This window comes from Halictus rubicundus, chromosome 11, assembly GCF_050948215.1.
Source record: "Halictus rubicundus isolate RS-2024b chromosome 11, iyHalRubi1_principal, whole genome shotgun sequence".
In the NCBI taxonomy this organism is placed as follows: domain Eukaryota; kingdom Metazoa; phylum Arthropoda; class Insecta; order Hymenoptera; family Halictidae; genus Halictus; species Halictus rubicundus.
Window position 1 is genome coordinate 12,707,884 of NC_135159.1, and position 21,544 is coordinate 12,729,427.

Below are 21,544 nucleotides of genomic sequence, written 5' to 3' on the forward strand. Positions count from 1 at the left end.
CCAGAAAAATTAAACAATTCTATGCTGAATATCTGTGCAAAATTTCAGTCCAATTAGTTTTCGAATAATTTTTGTAAATACCGAAATGAAAAATACGATTTTTGGTCTAAAAATTCTCCTACTTTAATGTATAAGAAATTAACCATGACACCTAACAATTTAAAATTTATCAGAGACGTTGGAGAACTCTATGAAGAACCTCTGTGCCAAATTTTGACCAAATTGATCCATTCGTTTTCGAGAAATGTAATTTACAGTTCCGAAGAACTCCGTTTTGGGGGGAAAACCGAATAGTTACGGTAAACTTAATTAAATATAAAAATGGATCGTTTTGGCTCGGGTACGGGTAGAAGATTCCTCGAGTTTAATTCAGGCTTCGAAAGACCACGAGATTTTTATTTAGGTCTGGCAACACGATCGTGAACCGACGAGATTAGGATTCTTGTCGAAAAGTAATCCGCGCGGGCTCGTGATCGATCACTTGCTTGCCTGCGGCGAGAAATTCCAGATACTTCGGGTAAATTCCGCAACGTTACCGTGTACGTGCCATCGCAGCGCTTTTGAATTAAAGCCTCGATTCACATCGAAATACGCGGAGGCAGCCCATTCATCGGGTGTTCCAGTGGATTGCAGACAATGCGCTCGCAAAGCGAACCTGAGACCAGTGCTATTCCACCGAAAAAGACTCATTCCCACTTTCCTTCACACCATTTCGCCGCCTGAGGCTTTCTGCAATTTTCCCTACAATTTTTTCTTCGATTCAAACACTTTCACGAGTGTGTTTTGCCTTAAGGGATGATTTTATCCCTTGCCTTACACAATTCACACCATTTAACAACTTCAACAAATGTTCCTACTCCTCTGTGCAAATTAGACCAGAGAAAAACTATTTAACGCAGAAATATTTTTTGTTTACTTTTTACAATGTTTTTAAAGCCTTATACGGCGATAAAGAGCCTAAAAGCTTTAAAGTTGACCAAAGGAAACAATTACTTAACGTGGAAATATGTATCGTTTAATTTTTCATTATTTTACAATTTTTCTGTAAATAAAGAATTTTGTTTAACATTTTTGACAGAGCCAGCCCTACTATTTTCGTCCAGAAATAAATTTCAAGGTAATGGGATTAAAAGGCGGTCTAACGCGAGCTTTTTAGCTTAGTACAAAATGGAAAAATTTTTATCCCGAGCTTTCTGAAAGCTCCGTCTTTTTTTTTGTAGCGTTTTGATCTTTCGCGAGCCGTTTGCACAGAGGAACTTTCGGCTAGGAGATCTCTTTTTCCCGGGGGAAAGTTTGCAGATACCCTCTTGTTTTTAGACCTCTTTGAAACTTTCATTGCAAAGTGGAGACCCGTGTTCCAGGAACCGGTGCAAGGAGCCGCCCCTGATTCACGGCGACATGGAAAAATTCTTTGACCACTTCAAGAACGAATTTTCTAAAGCCCCGAAAAGAAGATTCAATTTTTCATTTAATTAAAACGCCCGATCTCTCTGACAAATTTTTCAATTTTGTTACCAAAAAACTCTGGAACGAACAGTTCTACGACCAATTCTATTTCTCCCCTTTTTGATTTTGAAAGAAACTTTTCTATTCAATTACAATTCCGAAGCCTCCACACAACAGTTTTTCAATGTCACTGTTGCTGCAACGAATAGTTCCGCGATAAGTTTTAATTTTTGTTTTGCTTAGAATAATTTCGATTTCGGGAAAACTGTGTCCCTGAAGAGGTTGCCGAAATTTTCGGTCTTCGATAGGGACTGCCTCCGTCGTGGTTATCCATTGAAAATTGCGGTTTACGTGTTACAGTAGTCTCGCAAGCACTGATTACAGAGATTGGAAGCGTATGAACAGCAATTGCACACATCCATTGAATACCTTATAAACAGGTTTGCATTTGAAAAATGTTCAAGGTGGGGAGAGTTCGTATTGTTCGACGGATCTGCACGGTTTCTGCCTAAACGTGCGGTGATCCATCGTTTACATCGCCGAGCGTCCAAGAAGATTGAAAAATTTTTATTGTAAAAAGGTGAACAGTGGTTTTGCAAACTGCAATCGACTCGGAGTCGTCTAATCGTCGCGTTTCTATAGATTCTTTCGATTTTCTGCTCGTTTACGGACACTTCGAACCACACCAAACAGCTTCAAACCGTTCGAAACAATCGCAAACCACTTCGAATCATGTCAAACGTGGCTGTTGAATCGTTCAGAGGTACAGAAATCAGCGATTTGTTCGATCTGGTTGGACGAAACGTTTTATTCTACGACTAATTGACTCGATGAGTGGTGTCAAACCACTTAGAACCTGTTACGCCATCGAAAGCTGACCTCGAACAAAAGCACCAATATTTTGGTCCTTGGTTCTCCTCATTCTTTCACCCGATTGTTCAAGAATGAATGTCAGAGGTCAGAACAGGTTGCTCGATTCTTTGACAATTCCTTTTCCGTGGCGTCCGAACCATCGCAGACTGCTTCGAACCACTTCAAACCACGACAAACGTCCCTCAAGGCCCACGTATTCACTAGTAGCTTAGTATTTCGACACTTAGAAAATTTGTAACTTGGAAATTCCCGAGAAGCCCACACTCCTGAAGCAAAATTCACTTGGCGAACAAAGCAATTGTTATCAATTAATTTAAACAAAAAGGTATCGACATGTGATATTCGACGGTAACGTTATTCTCCTCTTCAAACTCTCTGCAAAAGAAACTAAAAAAAAATCCTTGTTCCCTCGCGTTCAAACAGTTTCAAACCAGTTCGAACAACAACAAACGCTCTTCAAACCTCGCGCAAAATTAATTCAACAAACAAATGGAACTTTCCCAAGCCCTCCCCCGCCATTAAATTTCATTCGGAAGTCCGGGCTTCGTCGAACTCGTCTACACCGATAAAAAATCGTCGGCTGTCGCCATTTGTTAATTAAAAAATCGATCGGACAGCGCGTCAGACTTGGTACGAATCGCTCGAGAAGGATCTAGCACATTCAGTTCCATTTTGCCGAGCGTTGGCTTCGGTTTGTCTAGGTGTCCCTCCTGTTTGAGGATGCTAATTTCCAGGCGTAGGGTCTTCGATGATTAGGTTCTTAGGTTCTACTCTCTCAGTCTACAGGTAGCTGAGTCAGCAGGTGATCGGGCCTCAGACATTCGACCTGGTGCTGGGATCCTCCTGCTGGAGTGCTCCGTTTTTCCTCTTCAACGATGACCTTGGGCCAGGTGTCCTCTGGGGGTTGCTGGGGTGTAGAGATGCTACGTCAGACTGCTGTTCTGAAACGCCAAGTTCAAGGTGACACCAGGGAGCAACCGGGTCTAATGTTACATAGAAAGCGATTTCGTTTTTTTAAACAATTTTTTTTTGCAACAACGGGCACGTCTTCGTTCGAAAGCACCAGGGGCGGTAACTGACGTTGCAGGGGGCGCAAAATGGTGCTTGAAGTAGAGGCTGAAGTCTGTTGGCCTCTGGAGGGCAGTAGATAAACGGTTAGAAGATAACAGCCGTGTGTTGTTGTTGTGGATAGAACAGATTGGGGGACATCGAAAGCGAGAGAATTGTTATTGATTGTTCTTACAACGATGGGGAGAGGGACACTGTTCTGTGAGAGCGTTTGGTGCAAGTAGAGAAACGTTACGATTAGGGGACATGGGGCTGGGTGTTGGGAAAGTGTCAGGGAGTCGATGAGAGTCCGGTGGATCTTGGGAAAAAATTGTTAAAATTTCTGCGAGTGTCTAGGGACTGTAGGAAAATTTCTGGGAGTCCAATGGATCATGGAAAAATTATTAGAAGTCCAATGGATCATAGGAAAATTTCTGAGAGTCCAAGTGATCACAGGCAAATTTCTGAGTGTCCAATGGTCCATGGAAAAATGATTAGGAGTCAAATGGATCGCAGGAAAATTGTTTGGAGTCCATTGGATCGTAGGAAAAATGATTGGAAGTCCAATGGATCACAGGAAAATCTCTGAGAGTCCAAGTGATCACAGGAAAATTTCTGAGAGTCCAATGGTCCATGGAAAAATTATTAGGAGTCAAATGGGTCGCAGGAAAATTGTCGGGAGTCCATTGGATCGTAGGAAAAATGACTGAGAGCTGAATGGTTCTGCTGGATGCTGCTGAGAGTCCTGTAGACCGTAGAAAAATAATCCAACGAATATCTGAGAGTCCAATAGACTATAAAATAATCCAAGGACTCTCAGAGGGTGTAATAGTCAATCCAAGAATGTTCGGATTAGTATTGAAAAGGTGAAAAGAATTTCTGAAAGGGCAGTTGAAGTGTCTGCTGCGAGTCCAAGGGTTGGCTGAGAGTCCAATGGACTACGACACGATCTGAGGGCTCTCAGAGGGTTCGATGGACTATCGAAGAAGGTGCGAGGCTTGGATGAGTGTTGAAAGAATGAAAAAAATGTTTGAAACGTCAATTAAAGCATCCGCTGAGAGTCCAAAGCTCTGCTGAGAGTCCAACGGCCACATGAAGGGGATAGTCAAGCACCAACCGGGCAGAAGCGATGCAACAGCACATGCATGGTTCGCGCGTGTCCCGTGTGTATTACCTACTGGTATGATCTTGCGAGGAGAATCGACCGTCGATGCTGGCAATGATCTAAATGCGGATTGGCGAGCTTTCCTCGATCATTACTCACTCGGCAGGTCGGTCCGGCGGTGGAGTGTTCCCACCTCGACAGCACAGTCTTATCCAACCGCTGGGTCTCATCTCCTCCTCCTCCATCTCGATCACTGCGCGTATCAACAATCATTACATTCTCTTATTCGTCGGTCGTCGGCCCCCGGGTATCAATTCGCGTTCTGCTCTACATATCCGAGAACAACTTCCCTCGAACAATGTCTTTCGAAGCCCATTCATTCATCGGTTTCAACATTTTTACCAAAATGTTGCTATTTTCTCAGACCTTTTGCCAGAGCACGCCGCACTTAACAATTTTTTTCTCGGGAACCATTTATCCGATCGAGATGAATCTTTCTCTACTTTAAACTAGAAGCTTCGGCCTACTACAGGAATTTTTATTTTCAACTTCTAATCAAGTATTCGATTTTTAAATGAACAGTTAATTTTAAAGTATCGAAAGCTGAGGTTACATTTTTATTTCGGATATTCTGCCTTGAAGATCGCGGCCTAAAAATTAAAAAAAAATATACACGTATACTCTGAAGTGTCTACTATAAAATGAGCCAAGTCCCAAGTCGGAGTCTTTAAAATTACCGTCGCGGTGAACATTTAAGTGCCGGTCTCCAATTTTCAATATTACAAAAATTACAGAGCGATAATTGTGGCTCGAGGGGTGCATTAAAATCGAGATGATAATTGACCGGATTCCCTGGGCTTTTTCAATAATTCGTGCTCATCGGATTGTATGTGGGACACGGGTTGACGATCGTTGCAAGAACCGCAGTCCCGGCCTCGCCTCGGCGGAACGCTGAAAAGTCGCCGCGGCGTCGATTCGCTTTGACTTTTAAATTGCGTACAAAGTCGATCCCACTCCCCCCTGCCCACCTCCGACAAGGAATCCATCTCGGCCGACGATTTTCCGGACTTGAAGAGCGCCTCCCGGTGCATTTCATTAATTTGATTGAAACCGCGCCGCGGCCCGAAACCCGTAAGCGACGATCCTTCGGCGTATTTGGCGACCTTGTCTTAAAAATAATTTGCCGCAATGAATTTCTAGCCAGGAATCCGCGGGAGAGGTTAGCAGCGGACCGTGAAGCGGATCGTGTTCCGGGACGTCCATTGAAAAACTCGAGATGATTTGATGCGCGTGATTCGACTTGAGAGGGCAAAGATGGGACGCGCGGCAAGATAAGGGCGGGAACACGGCTCCTGAGACATCGAAACCCTCTGTCGCGATGAGATATCGTATTACCCTCGCGATTCTTTGTTCCACGAACCGATGATTTTCCTCTCTGTTTTGCCATCTGATGGAATTATTTTCTTACTTCTATTACATTCTGCCGGCGGCAGCTGGGAGGGAAAGGAAATTCATGGGAGTCCGATGGAAATTCTGAGAGTCCAATCAATCATAGGAAAATTTTCTACGTGACCAATAGACAATTTCTAGGAGTCCAATGGATCCCAGGAAAAATTATGACAAGCCTATGGGACCCTAGGAAAATTTCTCAGAGTCCAATGGATCTCTGGAAAATTTCTAGGAGTCCAATGGATCTCTGGAAAATTTCTAGGAGTCCAATGGATCTCTGGAAAATTTCTAGGAGTCCAATGGATCCCAGGAAAAATTATGACAAGCCTATAGGACCCTAGGAAAATTTCTCAGAGTTCAATGGAGCCCAGGAAAAATTATGACAAGCTTATGGGACCCTAGGAAAATTTCTCAGAGTCCAATGGATCCCAGGAAAAATTATGACAAGCTTATAGGACCCTAGGAAAATTTCTCAGAGTCCAATGGATCTCTGGAAAATGTCTAGGAGTCCAATAGATCTCTGGAAAATTTCTAGGAGTCCAATGGATCTCTGGAAAATTTCTAGGAGTCCAATGGATCCCAGGAAAAATTATCACAAGCCTATAGGACCCTAGGAAAATTTCTCAGAGTCCAATGGATCTCAGGAAAATTTCTCAGAGTCCAATGGATCCCAGAAAAAATTATGACAAGCCTATAGGACCCTAGGAAAATATTTCTCAGAGTCCAATGGATCCCAGGAAAAATTATAACAAGCCTATAGGACCCTAGGAAAATTTCTCAGAGTCCAATGAACTTAAGGAAAATTGCCAAGGGTCCTGGGAAAATTTCTGAGAGTCCAATGGATAATAGAAAAGTTGTCTGTAAGTTCGATGGACTTCAGGAAAATGCCTACAAATCTGATGATTTCTTGAAGAATTAAATGAAATGCAAAGGAACTGAATTTATTCATGGACATATTGCACGAAACCTGAATTGATGAAAGTCAATGTAAGCTAATGTGGTGTACAAGATATTTCTTCAATTGTCGCCCTCGCATTAACAACAGCATTCATGTAATATTCACAGGGACTATAACCACAACGTGTTCACAAGACGTACTCTTCTACAATGCCTACTTCATTCTTACTCTTTCTACAGCGTGTCTTTCTCACTTCTTTAATCCTCTCATTATTTATAATTTCTTTTCCTTTCACACGCTCTCCAGCTACAGTTCTCAAAGTATGTCTCTAATGGCTTTCCTCTTTGTAACAATTTAATTACAACAACAACAGGCTTGGCGGAGACTTGTGTTACCCAGTCGGAATTTGCTTACAGACAAAGTTCCAAGGTTCGCTCGAATAATAGCAGGTATTTTTCTAACGGAACTTCGTTAACACCACTAATGGTGGTCACGTAATATTCGGTTATTTGCTGTGCGGGGAAAGTTCCACGGGTGAATTATCAGACACTCTCGGGAACAAAGACAAGCTTGGCCTCGGCCGACACGGGCCAACAATTCGGGACACGGTTCAAGAACTGCGTTGACTACGCCACTGTCCAAGATCAATCGAACTTCGACACGTTTTTGGAGATTCAATGGATCCATAAAAATAAGTTGCACAAAGGATCATTGGAAGAAGTAGTGGAAGTCCAAAGGATTATAGGAAAATTTCTGAGACCTGAAAGAGTGGTAGGAAAATTTCTGAGAGCCCACGGGGTATAGGCAAATTTTTCAGAGCCTAATAAAGGATAGAAAAATATCAGACATCTATTGGACCCTATAAAAAATTACTGGGAGTCCAATGGACCTTGGAAAATTTCTGGGAGTCCAATGGACCTTGGAAAATTTCTGGGAGTCCGATGGACTTTGGAAAATTTCTGGGACTCCAATGGACCTTGGAAAATTTCTGGGAGTCCAATAGACCTTGGAAAATTTGTGGGAGTCCTATGGACCTTGGAAAATTTGTGGGAGTCCAAAGGACCTTGGAAAATTTGTGGGAGTCCTATGGACCTTGGAAAATTTCTGGGAGTCCAATGGACCTTGGAAAATTTGTGGGAGTCCTATGGACCTTGGAAAATTTCTGGGAGTCTAATGGACCTTGGAAAATTTCTAGGAGTCCAAAGGACCTTGGGAAAATTTTTGGGAGTCCAATGGACCTTGGAAAATTTGTGGGAGTCCTATGGACCTTGGAAAATTTCTGGGAGTCTAATGGACCTTGGAAAATTTCTAGGAGTCCAAAGGACCTTGGGAAAATTTTTGGGAGTCCAATGGACCCTGGAAAATTTCTGGGAGTCCAATGGACCTTGGGAAAATATTTGGGAGTCCATAGGATCGCAGGAAAAATTGCTGAGACTCCAATGGATTAGATGGAAAAATTCTGGAAGCCTTATAGATTGTAGAAATAATTTTTGCGAATCCACAGGATCCTAGAAAAATGTCTGGGAGTCCAAAGGATTCTTGGAAACTTTGGTTGACTGCGTCGTCGTCACTGTGCGAGTTCGATCGAGCTTCGGGGCCGCGAGAATGATTTCGCCCAGAATTGCACCAGAACGCGTTGTCTTTCCACGATTTAATTGCAATTAAATTGTATAACGTTTTAATGAGGGATTTCGCGGCTCGTTCGGTAAGTTCCTAATGAGTTAATACCGCGGTCAGAAGTCGCGGAACAGTAGACTGGTGTTACGGGCTGAAACAGTTGCGAGTGCGAGTTTAATTCCAGGAAGAATTATGGCAGCGAGGCGTTCGCGTAAGCTGTGTTTCGAGGTCGAACGTTCTGATGTGATTTTGTACACTAGATAGGCCATAAATACCGATCAAAAATCTAATAAAAATTGTTTTTAGTATATCTTTTTTTTTTTTGATGTTGGAGTACTTGTGTTTTATTTTGTATGTATTACTGCGTTAGTAGGCATGTTGTTGATTGTTAGGATTCCATGATTTACGTCCCACCCTGTAGATAGTGGACGTTCAAATATTTGTGTGTACACATGGATGTGTTTTGATTATTTTATTGTTGGATAGACAATTTTGTATAGTCACTAACCTGATGCAATTCGTTGGGGTTGACAACCACTGAAGGTTGACTGCCTCCTTGCTTGCAGGTCAGTGCCTCTCAGGGAAAGGTAAACAGAGATGGTCTTGTCCAGGGCCAGTCTCACCTACATTGAGAACCACTGGTCAGTGCACCTTCACTCAACTCCATTGACCAACATATTATTTAACCCTCTATTTGCTCTCAAACAAATATTTAATTCAACTCAAACCTACATTGAGAACATTAAAAATGTGAAAAAAATTGCAAGTTGATTTTTCTGCAAATTCTTTCACTGTCGTCTAAATTGGCAAAGCAATTTTTCTTTCCTTATAATTGCAGTGGACTTTAGTTACAATTTTCTTTTTTGCAGAGTGTTAAATTTTTATTACAGTCTGTGACGAATGAAAAATTATTTTAAACTGAACTTAGTGGTTCGAGGACAACAATGGTGGGATAGTTAAATTAATAAAGACGTCCGAAATTGACAGCCAAATGTTGAACAAATGGAATTGTTAGCAGCAGCAGATTGCACGCAGCGAAAATTCAAGGCTGGCTTAGAGTAAACATTTACAGAACACTTGGCACGAATGTAACCGTGCCAGAGTTGGTGGGAAAACGAGTGGAGGGGGGAGAAATTAGTAGGTTCCATGCTCAGTTCCAATTTATTCGTCGATTCGTTCACATCGGGCCGTGTCGTGTTGGTTTGGCTGCGGTGTATTGGTTCGGCGCGAGTAGAGATCATCCGAATCAGAGGTTCTCAACTTCCACCTATCACTGTACCTTCCTCAGTTTGCTAAAAATTTGTAACTTCCCCTATGGAGTCCTAATAATTTTTTAAATTTAATTTATCTGATAAAATTGATTAATGGCGTATTTTAGTGCTACGTGACATTAGTTGAGAACCCCTGCCTATCTTTTCATCTTGGTATTCTTTATATTCTTTCAATTCAGATACTAGAAAAATAATTTTTGCTGTGTAGAAAAGCAACTTGCAATTGTTTCTCGCATTTATAATATTCTCAATTTCGATACCATTTATCTTTTTTATCCATTTCGATTTTGCTAGGCAGTATAAAGTAATTTTCAATTTTCCTTTGTCCCAAAAAATGGGGGATAAAAATAAAAGTTAAACGAAGATTGCTTGGGCACAAAAGATTAAAATGCAATTTTCTTTGTGTCGAATGTACTTTGTATAGTCTTTGCTGTTAACGTTTTCAGCATGGCCTCGCGACTTCAATGCCCAAGGTATTCCCAAGAGTGTATTGTTTACTTCAGCAATGTTTCCCATGCATAATACATGATCGGCTCCACTTGATCATTCCTGTTGGACGTAATCACCGCGAACTATTAATGATTAAACGGGAAGACGAGCGAGGCAACATCAAGTGGCACACTAATTACAGAATTTTCAATTCTGCCGGCTGTAAAATTAATGAACATTTTGTCCCGCGTTTTAATTCACAAAATAATGAAAAAATGTAAAATAATTTTCGAAAATGTCAGACCAAAATAAAATTGTTTCTGGAGCACCTAGAAATTGTTTCTGTATATTATATCAGAATTATATCATTTTAAAAAGTGGTTTCAAAAATAAGACCACTAAATTATTACCTCCTGGGAATGAATGAATTTATTAATGTATAAAAACTGTCATTAGGAGCATTACATATAAAAGCTTATAGTGAGAAAACCAAACAAACAAAATGGAGGAAAGTGTAATGAATTTTTTGGATGGTGGTTTGACTTGAGTACTTTTTAGTATTCCTAAATCTTTTCAGTTTTGTTATAACAATTGTGATTTTACATAGCACAGGGGTATTATAGTTAAAACAATGGTTGTTAACGGCTCTCACCTCTCCATTCAGGAAGCAATAGAGGGTCGCGATGAAGAGGCCCTGAAACGATTGCAGAAAATGAGTGGAGTAGGACCACAATGCGAATTTCTTCACGTTGTGCAATGGCGCCTCAATCATGAACAGCACATTCGTGATGCCAAGTAGGGGCAGAAGCACCACTGCTGCCCTCACGGCTTTCCTGAATCAAAAAGAAAACTACAATCCAGAGAAAACAAGAAAAATCAAATAAATTTTTCAGTTCTAAAATTGAATTTATTTAAGATCATCCCTAAAATTGAATTTATTTAAGATCATCCCTAAAATTGAATTCATATTTAAAATCATCCCTAAAATTGAATTTATTTCAAATCACCCCCCAGTAATAAAATCTAAATTTAAAAAAAATTAAAATTTAATTCATTCAGCTTGTTTATTCTATTTTCACTCAATTCGTTAATTAATCCCTTTGGTAATTTACGTACAGGACTTGCTCGATCTCGCTCGTGTGGCTCTGTCGCAGCTTCAGGACAAGCACCCTGACGATGTTCAGCAGGAACAGAAAATTGAGCTGAAGCAGTGAAATTGAAAATTCTCAAAAATTGTACACAGAAGAATTTATCACAGGAAACTATTGTTCTCCTCATTCAGAATTATATAAATTACAGCCGTCAGCTTGAAGCCAATAGATTCAGTTAATTCTCAAATGTGAGATAAGTGTAGCAATAGATTTTTATTTTGAAAAACTTTTCCAAAATTCTTTTGAAGAATTTTTCCGACGTTGAATATTTTACACCGATGCAAACGGACTATCATCGTGATTTCCTGTGATACGGAGAAGATTTCGAAGACTTTTCTCTCACCAATATCACTGCGAACCTGGGTCCCTCGAGGATCCAAAAGTAGGAAGACAAATTGTATCCGGACCAACATCTGGAAAACCTATCATTCGTCGTTCCCGTGAGAACCGTTACTGCAATCTTTCGCGATATATATTCAATAACGCGTTGCGCGATGCCTGGGTCACCGGCGACCTCCGCTACACCTTCCATTTCATACAAAGAAAAAGGTCCATAAAAATCTACACAACAGAGGGAAGCCTCCAAAATTAAAGATGATAAATTCATCTGAAACATTTGTTTCACAAACAATTTTACCCACACCAATACCAGTCCCAGTGTCATACTCGAGAGACAGAATCCTTTAAAACGAGTACAATGAAGGTATAGCGTGGGTCACAAATGACCCACCCAATTTGTACAACGCCCCACACAAGTTTAACGCGGTACGGGGCTTGTTGGAGTAATTCTAACGTATAAGATGAAACGAAAGGAAGAAGACGAGACTCACTTTGACTTTGGATGATAATAGAAGGCCGTGACGACTGCCCAGACGAGTGTCATCACGACCGGACATCCCCAGCCGACGAACCGGTACATCCGGTAGTAAGACGTCTCTTGGAACACCGTCACTGCGACACAAAACAGAATTGACGATACAAAAAACGTAGCAAAAGTGGATGGAGGGTTGGAGGGGGGGGGGAGAAGAGTGGGGACGAGGACGAAGACGCCTAACAATGACGGACATCTTTAATTCTAGCCAGAAACGGGTCGGAGATTCAGGAATTTTTAATCAAACCGGGAACGCTCCTCTGTACACTCCGACGGAAAAACTGGCTGTGTGCACGGAGCCGAGAAATGTTTAATTTTCGCATAGTTAAACGGACCCCGAACGTGCTCTCGCTGCTGGAAAACCCGGCGTGGTTATAGCGATTTTATCCTCCGTCTTTCTGCCTCTTTTTTTTTTTCACTAAATATTAGGCTAAACCGGTACAGTAAGTATTAGCTTCGTTCTTGTTTGTTTTCGACGTTTGCAAATGGTTTAGAAGGCGACAAAAGTATTTTATTTTTTAATATGGAACTGTTAATATATGAACATTTCTGAGAGCCCGAGATGAATGTATGCTTTAACCAAATTCGTGAAAAAATTGATTTGTGAAGTGCTAGAAGAATTTTTAGCCACTCCAAAATGCATTGTAAAATTATTTTCCAGTTTAAATCATACCAAGATTTGAGTATTATTGGCATTTTGGCCTAGGGACATGCGAATGCGTTGATTTAGTATGACATCTCTCAAGAATGCAGTCCAGTTTTAATGAACAGATGAATTTTAATAAATTCAGAAATACTAATGTATTTTAGTGGACCAGCATGCACGAATTTGACCATGTACAACATTTTTATCTCCATTCGTGAACAAATTAGCAAGATAATATGGTCCACTGGCATGATCAATATTCATACAGCCCGGCCCACCTTCCATTGGCATCGTTTGTGAGCGTATAATAGTGTTCTGGCGTCCATGTAGGTCAGAAATAACAACATTAGTTCAGTTAATTGACTACTACTTCATAGAGATGCAAATTATACTGCTTAAAATTGTAATGGAATCTTCAACTGTGATTCTGAGAAAAATTTATTGAAAATATGGAAAATTCAAAAATTGTACCATGATATAGATAAAGGTGTTGTTTATGGTGACTAATAATGTTCTGCATAAAATGATGTGCCTGTGGAAATTCAGTCCATTTCACCTTTTGCATGGAACGATAATGATCCTAACGATCAAAGTAATTTTTTTATACCTCTTGGGATCAATTTAGACAATTTATTTTGATGTATTTTGAGGGACAGACGCCCTGCAGTATATTTAGAATTATTTGCAAACGTGTTATTATTTATTATGAGGTAGAGAAAAAATTTTTTCTCGTTCTCTAGCGTAATGCAGTAACTCACCAGTGACCATGTTGTGGAGAAACAGGCCTTCTATGAACATCCACATGAACATCGCGGTTTTAGCGTACTCGAGAAGAGCGTAGCTGGCCTCGCACAGGACAGGCTGGAAAGGAAAGAAAGTTTTTTCGAGTGGTCTTCTTCTTCGCAGAAGATCTTCAAGTCTACTATACTACAGGGCAGAATCCCCTAATTTAAGAGTTTATACGCAGTGAACCGAGGGATCCCCCAGTTACAGACAATTTCACTAAAATATTCAACTGCAAATTATTTAAAATTTGTCTCTTTCTATTTTTCCTTTTAAGATATATTTTATATTTTCCCAAGTTAAATTATTTAAAATTTGTCTCTTTCTATTTTTCCTTTTGAGATATATTTTATATTTTCCCAAGTTAAATTATTTAAAATTTGTCCCTTTCTATTTTTCCTTTTAAGATATATTTTATATTTTCCCAAGTTAAATTATTTAAAATTTGTCTCAAAAGGACCTCCACAAATGTGTTTGTAACTTTAGAAAAAAAAATCAGGTCAAGTTCAAATTTGCTGTGTAAATAGCTCAAACTATTCCACCAATAAATAAAAAAAATAAAAAAATTCTGTCAAGTGGTTGCCCCCCCCCCAAAAAAAATCTAATATGCACCCAGTTCATTATTTGAAATGGTAATGCCTGTTAGGAGCTCATTAGTCGAAAGTACTCACAGTGTTTCCTATTCCTCTCTGGATGCCATAGGTCTTCCTCCTCAGTATTTCAATGTCTATGTACACGGTTAATCTTATAAGAACCTGCACCACCATGGCAACAAAGAGATTCTTGTGGATCCTGGTTCTGGTGTTCCTCAGAGACCTGAATTAAAGCAAACAATAGAATCTGTAGCCCGCAATTATCCGGTTAATTAAATTCTTCACGGATCCTCCGTTGGAGGAATACGATTTTTATAGTTAGCTTGCTTTGACATGATTCAGCTACAAACGGAATGGAAATAAGAATATGTCTGTGTACCAACTAAGGTGACTTTATATATTCTGAGACCTTTGACGCCATTAGAGCGTTCATTCCATTACTGTTGTGTCATGGGACGGGATTAACCTAGTTCCACGGCGCAGACAGGGATCTCCATTTTTTCCCCAGGTAAATCATTTTTATCCACCATGTTTTTCTCTTTTACAGGATGTCAAAAGATCTTATTTCATTTTCCAGGAGACTCTACCATTGATTAGCACGCCATGTATTTATAAGTCAGTGACGTCACACATTAACTATACATTTGTATTTTATCACTTTCGTATGTGTAGATTAATAATATGATTATGCATCGCAGTAATATAGAATTTTATTATAGAAATTTAACTGTGCGAAGTATAGTTGTCGAGGAACTATATCAAGTTCAGTCAAACAAAAATTGGAGGTTGAGTAGATCGACTATACTCAAGTGTGTTGAGTCAGATGACCAAAAACAGTATTAGTTGAGTACGTTGAGTATATTAACTATATCTGAGTATTTTAAGTCAAGTAATAAGAATAGCATAAATTGAGTATGTTGATTATAGTTGAAACTATACCTGAGTGCATTCAGTCAGTTCGTAAAGAAAATTAACTACAATACGTTAACTGTACTTTAGTGCCTCGAGTGAACTAATGAAATAATGTGAAACTTGAGTACACCAACTATATTTAACAACGTTAAATACTCCAGTGAAAAAGCAGATCGACACCTGACCACATTAACCATAGTTAAGTACCTTGAGTTAAACAGTGAACCAACTATTGTCCAGCTATATTGAGTTGCAAAAGCTAAGCTAAATGTCTCGAATAAAATGGCAGAAATAGTGAGCAAATTTAAAGAACGATAACAACATAGTTAAGTACCTTAAGTTAAATAGTGAACCAACTATAGTCCAGCTATGTTGAGTGCAAAAGCTAAGCTAAATGTCTCGAATAAAATGGCAGAAATAGTGTGCAAATTTAAAGAACGATAATAACATAGTTAAGTACGTTAAGTTGAATAGTGAACCAACTATAGTCCAGCTATGTTGAGTGCAAAAGCTAAGCGAAATGTCTCGAATAAAATGGCAGAAATAGTGTGCAAATTTAAAGAACGATAATAACATAGTTAAGTACCTTAAGTTGAATAGTGAACCAACTATAGTCCAGCTATATTGAGTTGCAAAAGCTAAGCTAAATGTCTCGAATAAAATGGCAGAAATAGTGAGCAAATTTAAAGAACGATAACAACATAGTTAAGTACCTTAAGTTAAATAGTGAACCAACTATAGTCCAGCTATGTTGAGTGCAAAAGCTAAGCGAAATGTCTCGAATAAAATGGCGGAAATAGTGTGCAAATTTAAAGAACGATAATAAAACCCTTAAAGACCATTTTCCAGGCTTCCTCCCACGTGGAAAATAGGAGAATAAAATCCATCTTTTCGCGGCTCACCTAAATCGACAAAAGATGGCAAGAGAGGCAAGCAGAGCGACCAGAGAGACACTCAGTCCGACGAACTCCAAGGTGCGCGTCTTCTCTGCAATGTCCACCTTCATCTGTAAGAATAAGTATATCGGTAAGAATAGTAATCGGCGAGGTATCAGTGTAATAGTTCTTGGAAATTCCGCCTTGTTAACGAAAATATTGATACCGATAGAAGAACGGTACTATTTGTCAGATCTAACGCGAGTGAAGAAGACGTTAGCTCGATGATTTATGGTCGCACCGGGATATGAGGAATCGTGACGTATCGCACGGAAGTTACATCTCCGTCTGGAATTGGCTTTGGAAAAATTCATGAGCGACTTGATATATCGCACGTCATTTCTATCCTTCTTGCTTACACGGTTTTCAATTTAATTTTTTCGATGAACTAACAGCTTCCTTGGGAAAGCAGACTGAGTGAAAAATTCACGTCTCGTTTCACAAGATGGTGCTTATCATTTTTAAGAGATTGTCATTAACAATCAACACAGACTTACAGAATCGCAAAAATTGTAACTGGAAAATTGTGGATATTAGAACCACTGCAGCTTCGTGGAAAAAAATCGTACGGTATTCTACCCGTGCTCATTTTAAAGGTTGAAGTCTCCGCTTTGATCCCCTAAAATTTAGTTTTTTTCGCAGACCTCCTTCCGCTATAAAAAATAGCGAGAAGCTGAAGTTACATTTTTCGGACTATCAAAAATTCAAACGATTCTAGGAACTTTAAAAAAATTTCTTTCCGTATTCATTCCAACGCCATCTTCTAGATTGAAATCTCCCCTTTACAACGACTCCTCAAAATTCCATCTACGATTTTTTCTCTCCGGTCTGCAGCCCTTTAAACGAAAAATGTGCCTTCGTTCGAGTTTACAAAACTTCAGTTTTCCCCCTCCACTTTACAGGCAAAAAAAAATTTTCGAGAAAACTAACTTCAAGGGTATCGAAATAGGGGCCTTGTCCTTCAAAATGAGCGAAGGTAGAACATCGTGCGATTTTTTTCCACGAACATGCGAAAGTTTAAAGATCGTGCGTTTGTATTGAAAAGGAACGAGCTCTCCGCTTAACCTGGCGCTTACTATTCCCGCGGGATTCGCATAATGAGCCCGCGCGATGCGCAGTTTATCCTGTTAAGTTCCCCGATCGCAGGACAAAAGGGGGGGAATCCCCTTTTTTCGCAGTAGAAGCGGCGGTGGGAGGGATGCGCAGATGCCTAATCGATTGCCTTCGCAAGTTAATTTCTTCCCATTTCTAAGCCGGGAATCGATTTGGCCCACTTCCATGGTACTTGAAACTTTAACAGCATAATTGTATAGACGCTCGCCGGTGCTCTGTCTTCGACCTCTTTTTCCACCCTCGTGCCCAGAGAAATATTCGACGCCGGTGGCCGACTGTTGACAGTGATAAGGGTTGCTGCTCCCCGGGAAATGGAAAGTCTTTGCCATAAACCGCAACGTCGGCAGAGCGAAGACGTTAATTGATACTTCCCGAAAATTGGGTTTGCCTTGCCGCGATGTGATCTATAAGCTGATCACCGGACGGCTAACTTTGTAATCAATTATGAACGTCGATCGGGACCGCTGCTGGTTCCGTAGATTGTAGTAACTGCACGGGCGGTGGTCGTCACACTCCATCAATCCACCCACGCGCGAGACTAAATGCCCTGAGAGAGAGCTTCTTTTGTGTTTACTTTGTTTTTATAGACTTCCAACACCTCGCTGGGTCCCAAAGTGCATTTCTAGGCACGTACTTTCATGTACCTTGCATGTCCTCTCGCTAAAAATATGCATTGGCGGGCTTTAAAGCTCTTTGGTAGATCCTAAAGCGCCCTATTAGACTCTGTGGTAGGTCCTGAAGCACTGTAGTAAACCCTAAAGCTCTGTGGTAGAACCTAAAGCACTTCGGTAGATCCGAAAGCATTGTGTTAGACCATAAAGCTCTGTGATAAACCCTAAAGCTCTGTGCTAAACCCTAAAGCTCTGTGATAAACCCTAAAGCTCTATGGTGAACCCTTAAGCTCTATGGTAAACCCTAAAGCTAAAGCTCTTCGATATATTCTAAACCACGACGAAGGGTGAGGAAGTCTTTCTGTACGTCCTAAAGCTCTATGGTAGGTCCCAAAGCCCTCCACGAGATCCTAAAGTCATTTTGTAGACCCTGAAGTTCTCTTGGAGATCATTAAAAATTTTCATAGATCCTAGAAATTCCGTTATAGGTCCTAAAGTTCTCGGACCATCCTTAAAGCGCTTCTGTAAGTCTGAAAGCTTTATCAGTGACCCCAAAAGCTCTGTTGTAGGTTCTGAAGGGTCGCGCCAGATGCCCCAAAGCTCTTCTGCGAGTCCTAAAGCATTTTCCCAGGCCCTAAAGCATTTTCCTATGTCCTAAAGCGCTTTCCCGATCCTAGAGCTTTTTACAGGTCCTAAAGCATTTCGATACGTACTAAAGCATTTCCCGGTCCTAGAGCTTTTGACAGGTCCTAAAGCATTTCCATACGTACCAAAGCATTTCCCGGTCCTGGAGCTTTTCGCAGGTCCTAAAGCATTTTCCCCAGGCCCTAAAGAGCTTTCCCGGCCCTAGAGCTTTTCGCAGGTCCTAAAGCATTCTCCCAGGCCCTAAAGCGCTTTCCCGACCTTAGAGCTTTTCGCAGGTCCTAAAGCATTTTCCCAGGCCCTAAGCGCTTTCCCGACCTTACAGCTTTTCGCAGGTCCTAAAGCATTTTCCCAGGTCCTAAAGCGCTTTCCCGACCCTAGAGCTTTTCGCAGGTCCAAAAGCATTTTCCCAGGTCCTAAAGCGCTTTCCCGGCCCTAGAGCTTTTCGCAGGTCCTAAATCATTTTTCCAAGTCCTAAAGCATTTTCCCGGAAGACGTAATGTATTTTCCCAAGCCCTAAAGCATTTTCCCAGGCCCTAAAGCATTTTCCTATGTCCTAAAGCGCTTTCCCAGTCCTAGAGCTTTTTACAGGTCCTAAAGCATTTTCCCAGGTCCTAAATCGCTTTCCCGGCCCTAGAGCTTTTCGCAGGTCCTAAAGCATTTCCAGACGTGCTTAAGTATTTTTCCGGTCCTAGAGATTTTCCCAAGACGAAGCTTTCTTCAACTCATACAGCTTTCTCCCCAGGCCCTAAAGGTCTCGCACGTGTCCGAAAGAGTTCTGCCACTTTCCTGAAGCACTTGGTGGACACAATAGATTGTCCGCGACGCGTTTCTCGGTTAAGACGTCCCGCAGAAATTGAAAGCTCATCTAAGTTGTTGGTGGTAGTGATGGTGGGAGAAGTGGGGGAGTCCGGGAGATCTAATCGACAGAAACTCACGTTGCCCTCGATGGTGTTCGTGTAAACTTTCCCGTGTAACCGCAGCATTTCCGGTGTCAGGCAAGTCGTGTAGTTCGCCCATCCGTGCGACGAGTCCTCGGTGCTGGTCCCGTTCTGGCTCTCCCAGCGACCGTTGTAACCGCACTTCTTCTCCACGGATTCTGTGCAAACAACCATCATGGTCAGCTCTCTCTCTCTCTCTCTCTCTCTCTCTCTCTCTCTCTCTCTCCCTCTCTCTCATTCAATCTCAGTACCATGCAGAACGGGTTAGGCTCACAGGGCTGGATCGATCTACTTCGGGGCCGGCTCAAACACCTCGCAAGACAAACCTAACTGCCGGCTATGAATTTCGGGAACCCACCGAGGAATAACAGAATAACTATGCTAACGACGCGTCCTGCGCCAGTACTCTGTTTGGGAATCCTGATTCATGACTGCGGATATTTATGCAAAGTAAACACTGCGGATATTTGTATGCAAAATATAAAATTATCGATCGTAGGCAACCGAAGATAGATTGAAATGTGTTACATGTGTTCTCTTAATAATTTGAGTAGGTTGAAGTTAACGCACCAGTGGTATTAGATTCGAGATATTTTTTGATTTTCTGCTTCATCTACTCGTTGTATTGTTGTTGATTCACACTGTTGCCGAACGGTTTCGTTGTTTTGTGAACGCAGAGAACGTTTTGGGAACCAGATGTTTCGTAAAACGGTACTTTTATTTTTCACATGGATTGTTGCTGTCCTGTGCAATCTATATGCAAATGCATGTTTTTGCGCATTAGTTTCGGGGAATTACTGTGAGCGAAACGCTGGCAAAAATGAAAATAGAATTTCACCGATTTGCTGTGACGCGTGCGTGCAATTTAATAAATTAACGGGCACATCTTTGTAAAAAATTCAATGCAATCCTGATAAAACGGGATTTTAAATAAAAATAATGACACCTCGTGGTAAAAGTAATGGGGACGTGCCAAAAAAAATGAAAACATGGTTTTGTCAATTTTTTGTACAACGTACGCCTGCAATTTAAAAAACTAATGGGCACATCTCTTTTAAAAGTTCGATGCAATTCTGATAAAATGGTACTTTGAATAAAAATAATGATTGCACATGATAAAAATGTATGCAGTCTGGATAACATAGTGCTTTGAATAACAGTAATAAATACTTTGAATTAAAATTGTAGCAAATCTCTCTCTCCGTTTCGACGACTCGGCTCCACAGGCACGGGCACGGAGGACACCGACGATTACCATAAAATCGATTAACAAAGTAAACAGGAATTAATGAATTCAATTCGAGATTTCCGTTCTACATTATCTTTATGTAAATCGCTGTTTGGTTTTCCCCGTGGGACCTGGTTTTTCGCGACCGAATCGCAAAATTCTCCTCGCAAAAATTTTCCCAAACCCGGCGGAACTCGTTCTCGCGAGAACTATACCGGCGGTTAGTATTTGCGGAAGACAATCACGCAAATTAACGCGAGCACTTCCCGAAAGCTTCTCGTTCACCTTACAACAACAAATTAACCAAACGGAATAAATTCATCTCCCGAACATGCAAAGCGGTGCTTAATGGTAAAACGGTACTTTGCAAACGGTCCGGATTCAAATTGTTGTATCTTCGCGAACAAAACTCGCAGGACACCGTACCTGGGCTCATTTTACAGGGCAAAGTCTCCGCTTTCGTTCCCTTAAATTGTCCCTTTTTTTACAAAAGCTCTCGTACCGGAAAGCTCGCGAAAAAGTGAGTATGACTTTTTTCCCCCATTGCTAATGGCCCATTTTTCGTTTTAAGCGCGATAGAACCGCAAGAAAAAATCGCACCTCAAATTTTTTGAGCTTGACGTGAAGCAGAGAGTTCAATTTCTAAATCCACGGTGGTTTGAATGACCAAAAAAATTTTTCGAGTTCCCAGGGACGTCTGAAGTTGGAAAATCTTCTAAAGTTCGCGTGTACGATTTTTCCATAAATTTCACAACGTAAAAGCAATCTAAAAGGAAAACAACCTAAGCACGTTGAAAGCACAGACCGTAAGCTTTAAAATGAGACCGCGTACATCGTAATCGGATTTTTTTTTTACGGACTTACAACAGGAAATAGATTCAACAGAAAATTCGTTCTGTTTCGCGACAAAGTTGAACGGTGTAATACTAAACAAATAGTTATTGAAAAATCGTTTTATTCTAAATGATGCAATATAAACTGTT

At 40.8% G+C, this 21,544-nt stretch overlaps 1 protein-coding gene across 1 annotated transcript in view; it reads right to left on the bottom strand.

The window, feature by feature from the left end:
* Positions 1-3,026: 3,026 nt before the first annotated feature.
* Positions 3,027-21,544, bottom strand: part of Pdfr (Pigment-dispersing factor receptor) — a 32,100-nt gene continuing 13,582 nt past the window's right edge. Inside the window, exons 3-13 of the mRNA XM_076795736.1 lie at positions 19,331-19,491; positions 15,994-16,097; positions 14,258-14,402; positions 13,562-13,664; positions 12,117-12,237; positions 11,630-11,708; positions 11,252-11,337; positions 10,788-10,968; positions 8,944-9,058; positions 4,631-4,724; positions 3,027-3,260 (exon numbers count right to left, since the gene is read on the bottom strand). Of these exons, the coding sequence (XP_076651851.1) occupies positions 3,248-3,260; positions 4,631-4,724; positions 8,944-9,058; positions 10,788-10,968; positions 11,252-11,337; positions 11,630-11,708; positions 12,117-12,237; positions 13,562-13,664; positions 14,258-14,402; positions 15,994-16,097; positions 19,331-19,491 (1,202 nt within the window). The 3' untranslated portion in view covers positions 3,027-3,247. The remainder of the gene's footprint in view (positions 3,261-4,630; positions 4,725-8,943; positions 9,059-10,787; positions 10,969-11,251; positions 11,338-11,629; positions 11,709-12,116; positions 12,238-13,561; positions 13,665-14,257; positions 14,403-15,993; positions 16,098-19,330; positions 19,492-21,544) is intronic.